Here is a 14,357-nt window from a genome sequence, read left to right on the forward strand (position 1 = left end):
TGATTCAATTAAAGCTCTAGCTACGGTGTCAGCTTTAATATTTTTGAGAGGCACTGCCTCAGTCCATCTCGTAAAACGATCGATAATCGTCAATAGGTACGAGTATTCTTTAGATGGTGGAAGGGGTCCCACGAGGTCAATGTGAAGTCGTTCGAACCTTCCCGTGGTTTCTTCATACGTTTGTATTGAACTTGACGTGTTTCTTGTTATTTTACTTCTTTGGCATGCCGAACAATACTTGACGAAGCTCTTATATAAGCTTTAAGGCTACCCAGTAATTCACCTAGTGGTATATTCCTTATATGGATATCAAATATATATTATATAAATAAATAAACTCATCCGTACTGTCTTTTGTATTATTTACAATTTGAAGTTCTACGTTTTAAAAAAACGTAATAAAAATGCACCATCTTTACATAAAATAAATTATTCTTTAGATGGTCTGTAGATAACAGAGGAGTATAAGATGAGAAGATAGCTCTTCTTGCCGGTCTAAATATTTCTGTTGAAACGAGCCGCGATTGATTGCCAGATAGTGTCAATTGGTTCCATTCTGGGTTAATTGGCACAGATATATTTTACTGTCATATTTATATAAATTATAGCACTTAACTTCAACAAAAGGTGGTAAAACAAACATTGATTGACTACATCATAGTGATTTGAACGCGCGGTATGGAACGCGAAGACGCCGGACTTGGTTTTTGCAAGGTAAGGTAAAAATTCACCGGCACCACCCAGTTTTTCCGAGCTCTTTGATTTAAATTTAAAAATAATTGTTTGACATCTGTGCCGCGATTATGAACGCTATCTTTATCTGTACATATTAATATATTACAACAGAGATGAAGAACATTTAAGAGAAGGTAATATGGAAGTCTAGGCATCTACAGGGCTTATGACCTGTCAATGGCTGGTTTAAGTGTCATTTGGCTGGTTTCTTAAATGTTCTTCATCTCTGTTGTAATATATTAATATAAACAGCTCCCCAGGGAGTTGAATCCAGTCCTTGTCTACAAAAATTTGGACAAACTCAAAATATTGCTGTACATATTAAGACGGTATACTTAACTTCTGTACTAACTCTATGTACCTCGGTATGGTCTACCGACCTGTCATCTCGACGTCATATGATCGAATCCAACCAATGAATCACCCCGAAAATTTATTCCGCGTTCCTTAATTCATAAAATTTAAAATAGTTCTCATTTATATTTTGAATCGGGTTGTGGTCCCGTGGCTAGTGTCTCGAACTCACGGATCAAAGGTACGTGTTTCGAATCCCACTCTACCCCAACTTGATTCCCATTTTCTGATAGTGAGTTATTTACAACTCGTTGAAAATGTCCCTCAAAATTAAATATTTGAGTAAATTATAAGAACGCAAATACTTATTTTATTTTATTTATTTATTTTAAATAAGATTCTGTGATAAAAAGCGGCCACTTCAAACCGATCTGAAGTGAAAAAGCCAATTCATCCCGATTCTCGCGACAGAATCCTTGACGATCGTCTGTATTTATCTACCGAGCGATTACAAAGCCGGCTCCTTTAACGTCTTGATAAGATACTCAGGAAGATAGTAAAGCAGATGGAAAAAATATATAATAAATAAATTGATTTTTTACAGTGGCAACATTTTACGCCGAGATAGACTACTCTTATATCGTGGGTACACTGGCAAAAAAAACGTTAACTCTAAAATATGCGGATTTGACTTAATAATGCAATATCGTAAAGTTTTTAACGCTCTACAAACTGGCAAGTCATATTAAATTTCATGTATCTGTAGTTTTAAAAATAAATTTAAGGTTACGTCGTATACCCGGTATTTTATTCAGGCTAAAAGCTTTAAATAATTTAATATTTACTTAATGTAAAATTAAGAAACGGAAAAATTAAAAACATGTTCTTAAATAAGCACTTTACATCTTACTTTATCCAAATAAGACATACTTAGATGCTTGATTTCTCAAAACAGGGATTTGAGAGTTAAAGCTTTTTTCCAGTATACCCACGATATGTTAATAGTGCAGAATATAGCCATCTGTGTATCTAGTCGTTTGTTTTCAAAACTGACAGTTATGTCAGAATCCAATTCGACTTCAAAATTTACTTATTTCTATCTCATATTTTTAATATACTTTTAAGAAAAAAAGTACCACCCTCAAAACAATGAAACATTTAAATAAATCGCAATTGAGGGAAAATTTAATTTTTTGACATTTTTAATGCGTAGATATGACCGATGAACTTACGTCAAAACTTGAAGGGGGGGGGTCGGTAGTGTATCTTCGTAATCGCTTGAGAGATTGTATCTTTAACTGTACCGTCATGGTGAAGGTATGACGTCCTTATCTTCCTATCATAATCGCGGCCCTAATAGTTTTGCTGAGTTACTTAACAAATTTTTTGTGATAAACATAATTCACGTAGTCTATTTAATATTTCCTAACGTATATTTCTTGAACTGCTGGCTGCCATGTTTTATTATCTCTGTCCAGTTTGTTTTGAGTATGTGCACTCTTCACCAAGAAAATATTATTGATAGGTATCTATTTCAAGTCGTAACATGGTTTCCGGCATTAGGTGTGTTCAGAAAATAAAGGGAATTGTTTAACTTCGTGGGTTTGGAGCGTTCGATTTTTATTTTGCTGCTATGTTGGTATGCATGCCCTTGAAGTATGCTTAATTTTTCAGCTGTATTCATTGTTTACTTTGTCTGTAGCAGCCGCTAAGGTTAGACGTGTTCGGCGTGGCCGGCGGTTTTCATCTTGGCGATCACGAATGCCTCCACTGAGACGATTGAGCCTTAGTTTCGGCGGCATATCCGTAAACCCATGTTCCATCACCTATTATACTAACACGTTTCAGTAATTCTGCATCGTCGTTTACTTCATTTATTGACATACCTGAGCAACTTCCATTCGCCGCTGCTTTTGTTTTGCATTCTTTCCACATTCTCCTATTATTAATCAATCTCTGAATTATGATGTTATTTACTAACCGTCATGTTGGGATCCACGAGCTGCGCGTACCGCTGTCGGCCGTCACAGCCCGCAATATTGGCCGCGCCTTGCTGACCTAACTGCGTGCTGATTGGCTGAGGGCTCCCCGCGCCCGCCGCCCCGGACGCTGATGTGCGCGCGTCCTCGAATACTCCAGAAAGCCGCAGAGGAGTTCCGGCTCGTGCGTTCCCTTTCACGTATCGCCAGCGATCGCTCTCTGGAAAAGAGAAGGAATACATTTCATCAGTTTTTGTTCCATTCTTAAAAAGCCAAAGTGGTGTATCCCAGGGAACTCGCATTGGACCCATATTATTTAGTTAACAATCCTTCAACCTCAATCTGTTTATGACGCTCTATATCTTTTCAGTACTTCTCTACGGCGTCGAAGACTCTCATCTAAGCTGCTAAAAAGAGAATGTAATAATTCGAAATGTGGTACTAGAGAAGAATGCTTCAAATATAATGGATAAACAGGGTTTGCAAAAAATAAGACGTATGAAAAAGAAATAGAGAAATAATAAATACAATTAAGAAAGAAATGTTTTGGAGACTTTATGAAAGGAAAACGCAATGTAGGAAGAAGAAGAAACTAGAACCACTATTTTTTTAAGTCAGGAGTTGCAAATAAAATATAAACTTACTAGTATACACATACATAATACATACATACATAAATAACATAAAAAATACACAATTTAATTAATATAACAAATAACAACAGGGATGGAGAGTACCTTAAATAAGGGAATATGGAAGTCTAGGCATGTACAGGGCTTATGACCTGTCATTGGCTGGTTTAAGTGCCCACTTTACACACTGTGTAACATTGAACATCTATGGTCCTTCAATTCTTTCATCTGTTGATGTTTGTGAAGTTTGTTAATCTTAATGACTCCCGAGGGGGTGAAATCCAGTCTTTTGTCTACGAACATTTGGACAAACTCAAATATTGTTAATTAATATAGGCAAAAGTCCATGATTGCTACTTGTTTTTTTAATTTAATTTTGTTTTTTTTTTCACAATTCAGTAAGAATCTCTAATCCGTGGCATGCATCAACTTCTCTGACTCCTACAACTAACTAATAATCCGTAAGGGTTTATAAATAAATTTTCAAATATATATTTTTTTTTAAATGACACGAAAGAACAAGGTCAACACATTCCTGAACTTGACAACTTTCTCACTTATCCATAATTTTTGGCAAAAAATTATAGACCGTCTTGCCAACGTAAAAGTATTGCCTCGATGCCAGAACAGTGTTGACCCCTTCTCTCAGTATCAGATCCCTATTGGAGAATTTTGTATTATGGTTGCGGTTTACGTTTGGGTATTTGTCTTTACTTATGTGTGTTACCACTGCCATTCTCCAATATTACACTGTTGAATAATATTAAGTTCTCTGAGTTCTTTAAAGAGCAAGTCACTTGAATAACTAAACGGTTTTTTTTTATTATTAAGATTGAAGATTTCTGTGCAGTTGTTACCGTAATTGTTAATTGTTGTTTGAGGGTGGTTTTTTGCCAGCTTCCCAACCAATTAGACCATAAGTCAACTCAGAATTTGCCTGTTCAAATAAATAATTTAATTAGTAAAGTGGTGACATTATCGAGTCTTTTTTTCAAAATCAAAATCTTTGTTCCAAAAACGGAAAATATTCTATCGTCTGAAGCCTATGTAAAAACTTTAATGTTATATGCAACTACTATGGGGAACTGAAAATCAAAATGACATATTTCAAAATCTGCAAAAACGTCGTGAAATAGCGGATATAATTTATTTACTAAAAATTGCCTCTGTTTCAATCGACTGTCCTGAACTACTATGCAAACTTTCTATCAATGTTCCTTCCAAAGTATTAAGAAATAACCCTCTTGTTTCATCTAATTATAGGCAAAATTCATATTTATGGCGAACTTTTAATAATTTTAATGTAATAAATAAATCATTTAACATAGATTTATTTGCAAATAATCTTAATGACGTACGGCGTTTGCTTTCGAAATAATTCGTGGTATTTTTTCTTTTCTTTTGAATTTACATTAAATTACTATTCATTTTATGTTCGAGAATCTTTTTTAACTTACTGTGATGCTACTTGTGAAAACCTGTAATTGGCTTATTTGTTTTGTTATATATAAATATATATATATATATATAAGAAAACAAATATATATTTAAGATAATTATAGCTGTTGGTTATCCAAATAAATAAAATAAATAAAATAAAATAAATAAAATGAATAAAATAAATAAAATGAATAAAATAAATAAAATGAATAAAATAAATAAAATGAATAAAATTAATAAAATTAATAAAATGAATAAATAGAATAATTTGAATAAATAAAATAAATAAAATAAATAAAACGAATAAAACGAATAAAACGAATAAAACGAATAAAACGAATAAAACGAATAAAACGAATAAAACGAATAAAATGAATAAAATGAATAAAATGAATAAAATGAATAAAATGAATAAAATGAATAAAATAAATAAAATGAATAAAATAAAATAAAACCACTAACCACAGCCACTAGATAGAACCCCAACTTGATTCCCATTTTCTAATAGTGAGTTATTTACAACTCGTTGAAAATGACCCTAAAATCGAAATATTTGTGTAAACAATAAGAACGCAAATATTTCATTTTTCAAAAAAAAAAAAAAAAACTTAGTAAACAAATTAAACAATGAAATATAACTGAACTCTTTCAATTAGAATCCCTTAAATTCATTCATAAATTAGCCACTGATGTAATTTACTGTAGACGATGAACTAAAACTTGAAAAAAATTGTAGTAAACATGGACACAATACGAGAATATCAGAACAATATTATATACATTATTCTAAAACGAGACAAGGACAGTCGGGACTAATAAACAAACCAGGGACTGAAATTATACAATAAAATACCAGACAAAACTAAACTAAAGACTCAGACAAGCTTTACAAAAGATGTTGAAAATATCATCATTAACAATAGAATGTGAATTTAAAAAAGGAAAAATTATTTTGTTAAATTAATGTTTTTCGTGTGGATATATTCATAAATACATTAAAAAATATATTTAAAAATACAACGCTGAACAGTATCTGTTCTGGCATTGAAACGTTATTCTTAAGACTGATGGGTTTTTCGTGCTAAGAAATACTTTAAATTCGTGTAGTTTTTACAAGTAGCATTTTATACGGAGTAAAACCACAGTCTGAACTTACCGCATTAGGTAAATTAACGTGAAAATGAAAGGAAAGCGCTTTACCTATCGAGAAGAAAGTTAATTTCCATTATGCGTTAAGTGATCACTTCTCGTTTCAATTATTTTAAAACGTAGTCGTGATTATGTTTGGATTATCATAGATTGGTAAATGAAGGTAGTAGTAGGCATTTTTTTATTCTGGAGGGCTGTGCAATACTCAATGTTCAAATACCATACACCGTCGGGCCAATGCCAAAGTCGCGATCTGCATTTTTGCCAGTTTTTGGTCAAATATACCACGAAATTTCATTTTAACGAAGCACGCTCTACCAAAACAGCGAATTTAAATTTGTGAAAAGGGACCAGGATTTGGCCACCCACCATTTCACAAATCTGCCTAAATTTCCATCTTTGCAATGTCAAATTCGCGAATATTTCTTTCGAGACTTTGCCATTTCGTGATGAATTCGTCATTTAAAAGCAAGGGGAGGGTATCGCAGCCAGATATAATGACTTGTAATTTATGTTTAAAGAAATTAAGGAGCATGTTTAATATATCAATAGAGGAAAGAGTGTTGTGTACAGTTAGTGCTACAGACTGGCTGATGGAATACATATTTATTTAATGTCACGCGAAAGGGGACATTAAAATTTATTTTGGAGAGTAGATTTAAAGAGCCTACATCATTATTTAATAATTTATATAAATAGTACAGTACAATTCTGATATAGTGCGTCTATTTTCAAGGGTAAAAAAAAATCTGTTTAACATTTTAGATCCTTTCAATTTATTTAAATTTGTTGCAACAGAGGAAAAATATTTTTGAGAAGGGAATATGGAAGTTTAGGCATTTACAAAGCTAATAACCAGTCATTGGCTGGTTTAAGTGGCCACTTTACACACGGTGTAACAATCACCATTCTGTCCCTTGTTTAAACATCCACATTTCCTCAACTCTTCCATCTGTTGACTTTTGTGAAGTAAAAGAGCTGAAACCTTTATAATGTGGGTGATATTCATCGGGCTGAACCAATACACCTACTAGGCAACGCCTGAAAACAATTTTCTAATTTTATACCTCCTCTTTTACCAGGTGTCACCTCAACATCCAGCAATCCGCCAGTCCGCAAGCATTTGGACATACTCAAAACATTGTCTTACAATTTATGTTGTGAATTGTGGGCTCCACACAACTAATACAAACTCCAAATTACTGCACATAAAACTGCAGTATAGAGTCTTCGATGTATTGAGTTTTTTTTAAGGGTTTGGAAATTCCAGTCCAGCATTTATTTATTCATTCATTTATATATTAGAAAAATCACATAAAAATCACAAACAAATATTCTACTTAGAAACTAAGGATAAATCAAGCAAGCGAAGGAGTGTGGTATATATATATATATGTTTTTCTTATTTTGTATTTTTGTATAATTTAATTTAGTACGTACTATTATTTGGCATATGATTTATTGCTCCTATTCCTTATATTTCTTACTATAATTGAGTGAATTTCTAGAAAACATAACTCAATTATGCTTTTATATATATATATATATATATTCTTTTTCTGTTAATTTAAATCATGCCATATTTTGAGTAATTTTTTTTTTTTAATATTACTATATTCTACTATTATTTTGTTGATTTTAATGATACCACTATTTTGTATATTTGATTATGTGTGATTCTTAATTTGTATAATTTATATTTTAAAAAATATTTCTGAATATCTTTTTTGCATTGTATTCTTTGGAATTTGATTATTTATTACATTTACCTTTTTTTCTAGATTGTGATTCTATGTCATTATAATTTGATCTAAGTAACCGATTTGTTGCGGCAAAAAAAATTAAACATAGAAGGTCGTATTTGCAAAAGTGTACACGGATAAAATAAGTATGAATTATTCATTTTATTTATTCATTTATTAGTTTACACATACAATGTTACAAAAATGGCACAAAAAACACTCTGGCAAATTCTGCTTGTACTAGGAGTAGGCTCAGTATATGAAGGGTCGGCAAGCCAGAAATATTAATACGCCTAATGTTGCAATCGGTTCCTATATGGGCAAATGCCTGTTCTAAGAAACCGACTTATTGCGGCAAATATGGTTTTCGAATATGTTTCCTATAAATAAAAACAATATTGAAGAAATAAAAATAAACAGTTATAGCCCAAAAGAGAAGAAAAGAAAAAAAAATACAGCTTACATTAAATGTAAAAATACAATTAAATATATAAATATAAAGCATACATACTTCATACATACATATACACATACATACATATATACACACATATACATACATATACATATATATACACACATACATACACAATATATATGCACATGCGAAAATACAATAAATTTATAAATGATTCAATGGGATTATTTTCGGAATCTCTAAGTTCTGTCATATCACTCCACTACTTCGGGAACTACACTGGCTACGTTTTCCACAGAGGGTCGAATACAAACTCTGTTGGCTTATGTATAAGTCACTGCACAACTCGCCTCCGGAATATCTAAGGGAACTATGCATTCCAGATGAACTAGCTGACAGGCGTCTCACGCTTAGATCAGCTACGTCTACGGCGAGAGGAAAAGTTATTAAACCTCTACGCAAACAGCGCACTAAATTTAGTGAACGCGCATTTGCGGTCGCAGGCTCTATGGCATGGAATGCTCTCCCAGCAGAGGTGCGAGGCTGTGAAAGTGAAGTGATGTTTCGGTAAAAACTTAAAACCCACTTGTTCTCTAAATCATTTGAATAAATCCGTAGCACGTGACAACAAAATAAATTATTTTAATTAAATTACAAATTTAAAAGCTTCAATTAAATTAACTTAACAATAGAATCACCATGTAAAGCGCCCTTGAGGTATTTTATTACGAAAATGGCGCTATATAAGTTATCCATAATAAATAAATAAATAGCATAATATTTAGATTACTATCCTCAATAAATTCCCAGATTCCTTACTTCCAATGTCTGTCAACCAATTTATTTTTTTTCAATACTGATGGTTTATCAGATTTCCAAAATGACGGTATCAGGTTGTATAGTTTAGGTCCGTTATATAGAAATGATTTTTGGAATACCGCTGTACGTACTATTGGAATCACCATATCGTTTCTTACTGTACTTCTGGTTGAGTGCGCATGACTCACATTAACTTGAGTGCTCCTATTTTTGTGGATGTCAAGTATTACTTTCCTTATGTAGATTTGCCTTAAGCCAAGGACGTCTAAGGATTTGAAAAGACCGCCACTCGGATGATTGTACGGTTTTCGCAATATTATCCTCAATATTGATTTATGTACCTTAACCAAGGGATCAAGAATAGTCTTGGCAACTCCACCCCAACAAATACAACCGTAGGCCAAAACAGAGTTGCACAAACCATAGTATATACTTTTAATATCTACAATGGACAATGCAATATTCGGTAAGCTATTTCAACAATAGAATTGCTAGAAGACCCCAGACCCTTCTTCCTCTCATAGTTTAACTTCCCTTACTAAACGTAGAAGCATTTCTGATCTGTCTTTCCTCTTCAAAACTTTAAACAATTTTATCGATAGTCCATATCTCTTGGAGCGTATTTCAATCAATTGTCCCGTAAAATCAACACGACAAGTACATTTTTTTTATAATTTATTGCCCAAAAAAAATTATGTTCAAAACTCGGTTTATTTATCGTAGCTGCTCCAAGTTTAATTTACTTTGTCCCCATTTAGATATTTTTAATACAAAATTTTGTGACTTCAAAAAAAAACTTTTTGAAACACTGAAAAATAAAACATTTGTCAGTGTGTAATAAGTTTATGTTCTTTTACTTATGTTTATTTTATTATAATATCAAAATTTTGAATCGGTCAACTATATTATGAAAATCCCTCTCCTCCACTCCTCCACTCTATTATTTCATCCCTTAACCTTCTTAAGAGCTCTTTTTTTTTTCTTTTTACTGTGTAACATGTTCTCTCATTATATTTGTGAAAAACTTTAACTGGATGTATGTACTATTTTTTATATTTTGTATTCTTATATAACAACTGTTGTTTTTCCTTAATAAATAAAAATAAATAGTAAAAAAAAAACCGCAATCTACCATCGAGAATAACTCCCAAGTCTCTAATCTAATGATCTTCATCTCTGTTGTAATTTGATAATCGAAGAATAATGAATTGTCTGCGCAGGTAGGATCGTCCGGAGTCCAGAATCTCCAACACTGTAAGTACTCTTGCACGAGCTACGGCAAAACACGTGGTTCGATGACCCGTGCATCTTTTGACCAAAATTCGCCTAGTCATTCCTTACTTTAGCCTGAGGTAGCCAGCCACCTAGGCAAGCTCGCTACCTACATTAGAGCCTTGATTGCTCCCAGAGCACAAAAAACATACAAAATTAAAATTAAAAAGACGCCGGTAGTAGATATATTTTTATTGATTTGATAATATAACATAAGGTAGACTCCATTGTTAAAGATATTTCAAATGTTTTTTACACATTCAATTCAGAATAAAGCAGAGGTAAAAGAGCCATTAATACATTGACTTTTTTAGGCACAGAGGGCTCTTGAAATATGATTTTAAATGCATTCTGTATCCTCTCCTTTTTAATTTGTACTCGGAAGCCATTTTTAGAGATGCGCTAAATCGGTGGTCGGCAAACCGTGGCTCTTTAGCTACTCGATTGCGGCTCAGTGCAAGTTACACTTTTTGTTCAATTTATTTAATCTATAGATTCTATAGAAGAACTTCTAGGACTATTGCCTTTTGTTATTGAGGATATTGTAAATTCTGAAATCGAATGCATGAAGAAGCATCATATTAAACTTGATGATATTAACAATATTTTGAGTTTGTCCAAATTTTTGTAGACAAGGACTGGATTCAACTCCCCGGGGAGCTGTTTATATTAACATATTACAACAGAGATAAAGAATATTTAAGAGAAGGTAATATAGAAGTCTAGGCATCTACAGGGCTTATGACCTGTCAATGGCTGGTTTAAGTGGCCACTTTACACACTGTGCAACATTCACAATTCTGACCATATTTGAACATCTGTATTCCTTCAATTCTTTCATCTGTTGATGTTTGTGAAGTCAAAGAGCTGAAACCTTTATTTATGCGGGTGAGATTCATCTAGTTTCAAATTTCATGCGTAATTAGCAAACAAATGTTTAAGTAGCAAATGCATTACTTAAAAATTGAATTATTTTTCCATCTGTCAGATTGTCGAAGAATCAAAATGGAAATTTCGTTAGTGTTGCCAGGGTAGTAATTTTTTTTACCCTACTTTGCTCATCTAATGAGAGAACTAATGAAAATTTGACCTCGGATTAAACAACTCTGTGGTGGCTCATTTGACCGTCATTATCTTCAAAACATCAAATATTATTTCACATGATATAAAAATATTCTTTAAAAAAGTAAAATTTTAAGTTTAAAGTTCATTAGTTCAATTACTCTTTAATAAGAGTTTAATAATTTAATAATGACCCTTTACTTATCTACTTTGTTGTGTCAATCAATATTTCCGCGTGCACAAAAAAAATTTAGAGAAATTAACAAATTGCTTTTTTTTTTTTAACCTTACATTTGTGTTACGATTTTATTTTTTCCCATCGTGCAATATTACGCGGCGACATCACGAATGCGCGCGGCGAAAGTGGGGCATAGTGGGGGGATTATTGGACACAGTCCGATGTATTAAAATATGATTATACGCTCCTTCTGGACTATTCTTAATTCTATGTTTATAACCAACATTGAAATCCGAGAACGGACGCAGCAGCCTCCTATAACGAGCGTCTTGAGGATGCGGCGGTGGACCTGGATCAGACACGTGCTGCGCATGCCTCAGGAGAACCTAAATCCAAGTTGCCTCTTCTTTAAACCTGCGGGCTCACGCCGTCCTGGAAGGCCGTCGATGACGATCTTTCGACGTTATTCGGCGGAACTAAGTGGCGCTGAATTGACATGGGAGGAGGCGAGAGTGCTGGCTGGCGATAGGGTCTCCCGGAGGCAACTGGTGATGTCCACATACTTCACTTAGGAATGGATGAAGAAAAGAAGAAGAATTTACATACAAAATACGCGAGATAAAGTGGTTCAGAAATCACTGCAGGGAAAAATACGGGAATATGTTTGTGTGAAGAAAAGTCAGACTGGGCATCCTCATTATAACTTTCGTCTATGCTCCATCTCTATGGTTTATCAGATGTTTATCTGTGCATTTAGACAAACCAATCGCTGCTCACGCGTCACAGCCGCCATTTTGTGTTGTTTTAAAATAATACCATTTGTTACGCACGATTTGACACGGGTCTACTCGCTGAAAATCATTTCGATACGAAATCTTAAAATTTACGATTATAATCAAACGAAATGGTCGTACAAAAATAAACACAAGGACACTGCTAAAGACGTTTACGTTTTTGAGGGCGCCTGAACCGATTTTATTATATTTTATAATACAATTTACAAAAGGTTTATAAAGCCCAGTCCCCAGGCAACTATCGGAGTGGATTTTTTTCCTTTTTTAAAGGTCTGGCTCGGGGCCCTGGATTCACATTGATTTTTACAAGATACAATTTGTAAAAATGGCGAAATTCATTCGTGTAAAATCAGGTATATAAAATATTAAAGGTATCTCTATTTCTTCAGATAGAGTTTGCCCGACCCGACCGCATAGCGCAAATTCCAGGTAGATACCTCAAAGGCGGAATTTGATACGGCTCAATAAAATTAGATTCTAATTAGATTATATCATTAATAGAAACCACAGACCAAACGATGTTACAACAAAGACAATGAGGTATTAGCAAATTAAGAAAAGATTTGTCTTTAATGGGCGTTTAAGTCGCATCCCATGAAATAATTCATGTAAAAAAAAAAAAAAAAAAAACATTTATTTTTATAATGGCAATATTTTTACCAACCCAAGTTTTAAACCCAAACAGCAAGATGCTGCTATATGTTAATATGTCAGCCTCTAGCCACATTATCTCTGCATCTAGGCGTTCGGTTTCAAAACTGAGAGTTATGTTCTAATTTCATTTGACTTCAAAATTTACTTGTTTCTCTTTCGCATTTTAAAAAGGCTTTTAAGAAAAAAAGTGTCCATCTCAGAACGATTTAATTTTGCAGTAATGCAAGCAAAAATTGCTCGGTGGAATCAAAATTTTGTCGTTTTCAATTAGAAGTTGTGTGAGTGCAGTACTTGAGCCTTCGATACATACCGATGCACCTACCAAGATAAAGGGTTGGCAGTGTATCTTCGTGATCGTTCGGGAGAAATTGTCTTCAACTATGACATTCTTATGAAGGTATGTCGCTTTAGTGCGTAGATACGTGTACTGTAACGTTCGAGTCCCCTTGGTACATATCTATTTTTTTAAATATTTTTTTTCCTCTTGTTCCGGTTATTTATTGCTTTGCATACAAAGCTTTTTTTCCTAGTAAGTATATTTATTTATTTATTTAACTTTTTGTACAAAATGTTATTTGTACATTGGCGGGCTTATTGCCAAATGGAAATTTCATCCAACCAACCAATAAAATAAAAGTTTTTTTTTATAATTCAAGTTACAGAACATATTCGATAGAAAAAAAAAGATTAAAAAGCTAAAGATATATAAAAATAGAAATAAACGTATTTGTTTATAAATTACCTTAAATCAAAACTATTACTCAATGGGAAAAAGGAAAAAAATAGGAAAGAGGAAAAAGGAAAGGAGGAGAGATTAAGGAAGAGAAAGGAGATGTTTCTTCAGACGTGATTTAAACAGAGATACTGTAATAACATCTTTGATGGTGGATGGGAGATGATTCCACAGTCGAGCCGCATGGACACTATATGAGTTAGAGAAGAAAGAGGAATTGCGGGTGGGTATTAAGAGAGTGCCTTGAGAATTAAAACGAAGAGGTAAACCATGAACTGATAAGCGTTGAAATTTTTCACGCAGGTATATAGGAGCGTTAGGACCATGAAGTACATTGAACAGAAGTGAGAGGGAGTGATAGTCTCTCCGCTGTCTAATTTTGAATTACTCGGTTTTTCAGGGCCAGACCGCGAAACTTCTGAGGAACATTTCTCATGGTAACGTTAAAAAAAAAAA

At 33.2% G+C, this 14,357-nt stretch overlaps 1 protein-coding gene across 1 annotated transcript in view; it reads right to left on the bottom strand.

Moving 5' to 3' along the window:
- B4 (imaginal disc development protein B4) overlaps nt 1–14,357 on the bottom strand; it is a 94,767-nt gene that overhangs the window by 18,317 nt on the left and 62,093 nt on the right. Inside the window, exon 3 of the mRNA XM_088239188.1 lies at nt 3,011–3,228. Coding sequence (XP_088095314.1) covers nt 3,011–3,228 — 218 coding nt within the window. The remainder of the gene's footprint in view (nt 1–3,010; nt 3,229–14,357) is intronic.

The sequence above is a fragment of the Micrasema longulum genome, unplaced genomic scaffold (assembly GCF_059751315.1).
Source record: "Micrasema longulum isolate JH-2025_06_02 unplaced genomic scaffold, ASM5975131v1 h1tg002088l, whole genome shotgun sequence".
Lineage (NCBI taxonomy): Eukaryota > Metazoa > Arthropoda > Insecta > Trichoptera > Brachycentridae > Micrasema > Micrasema longulum.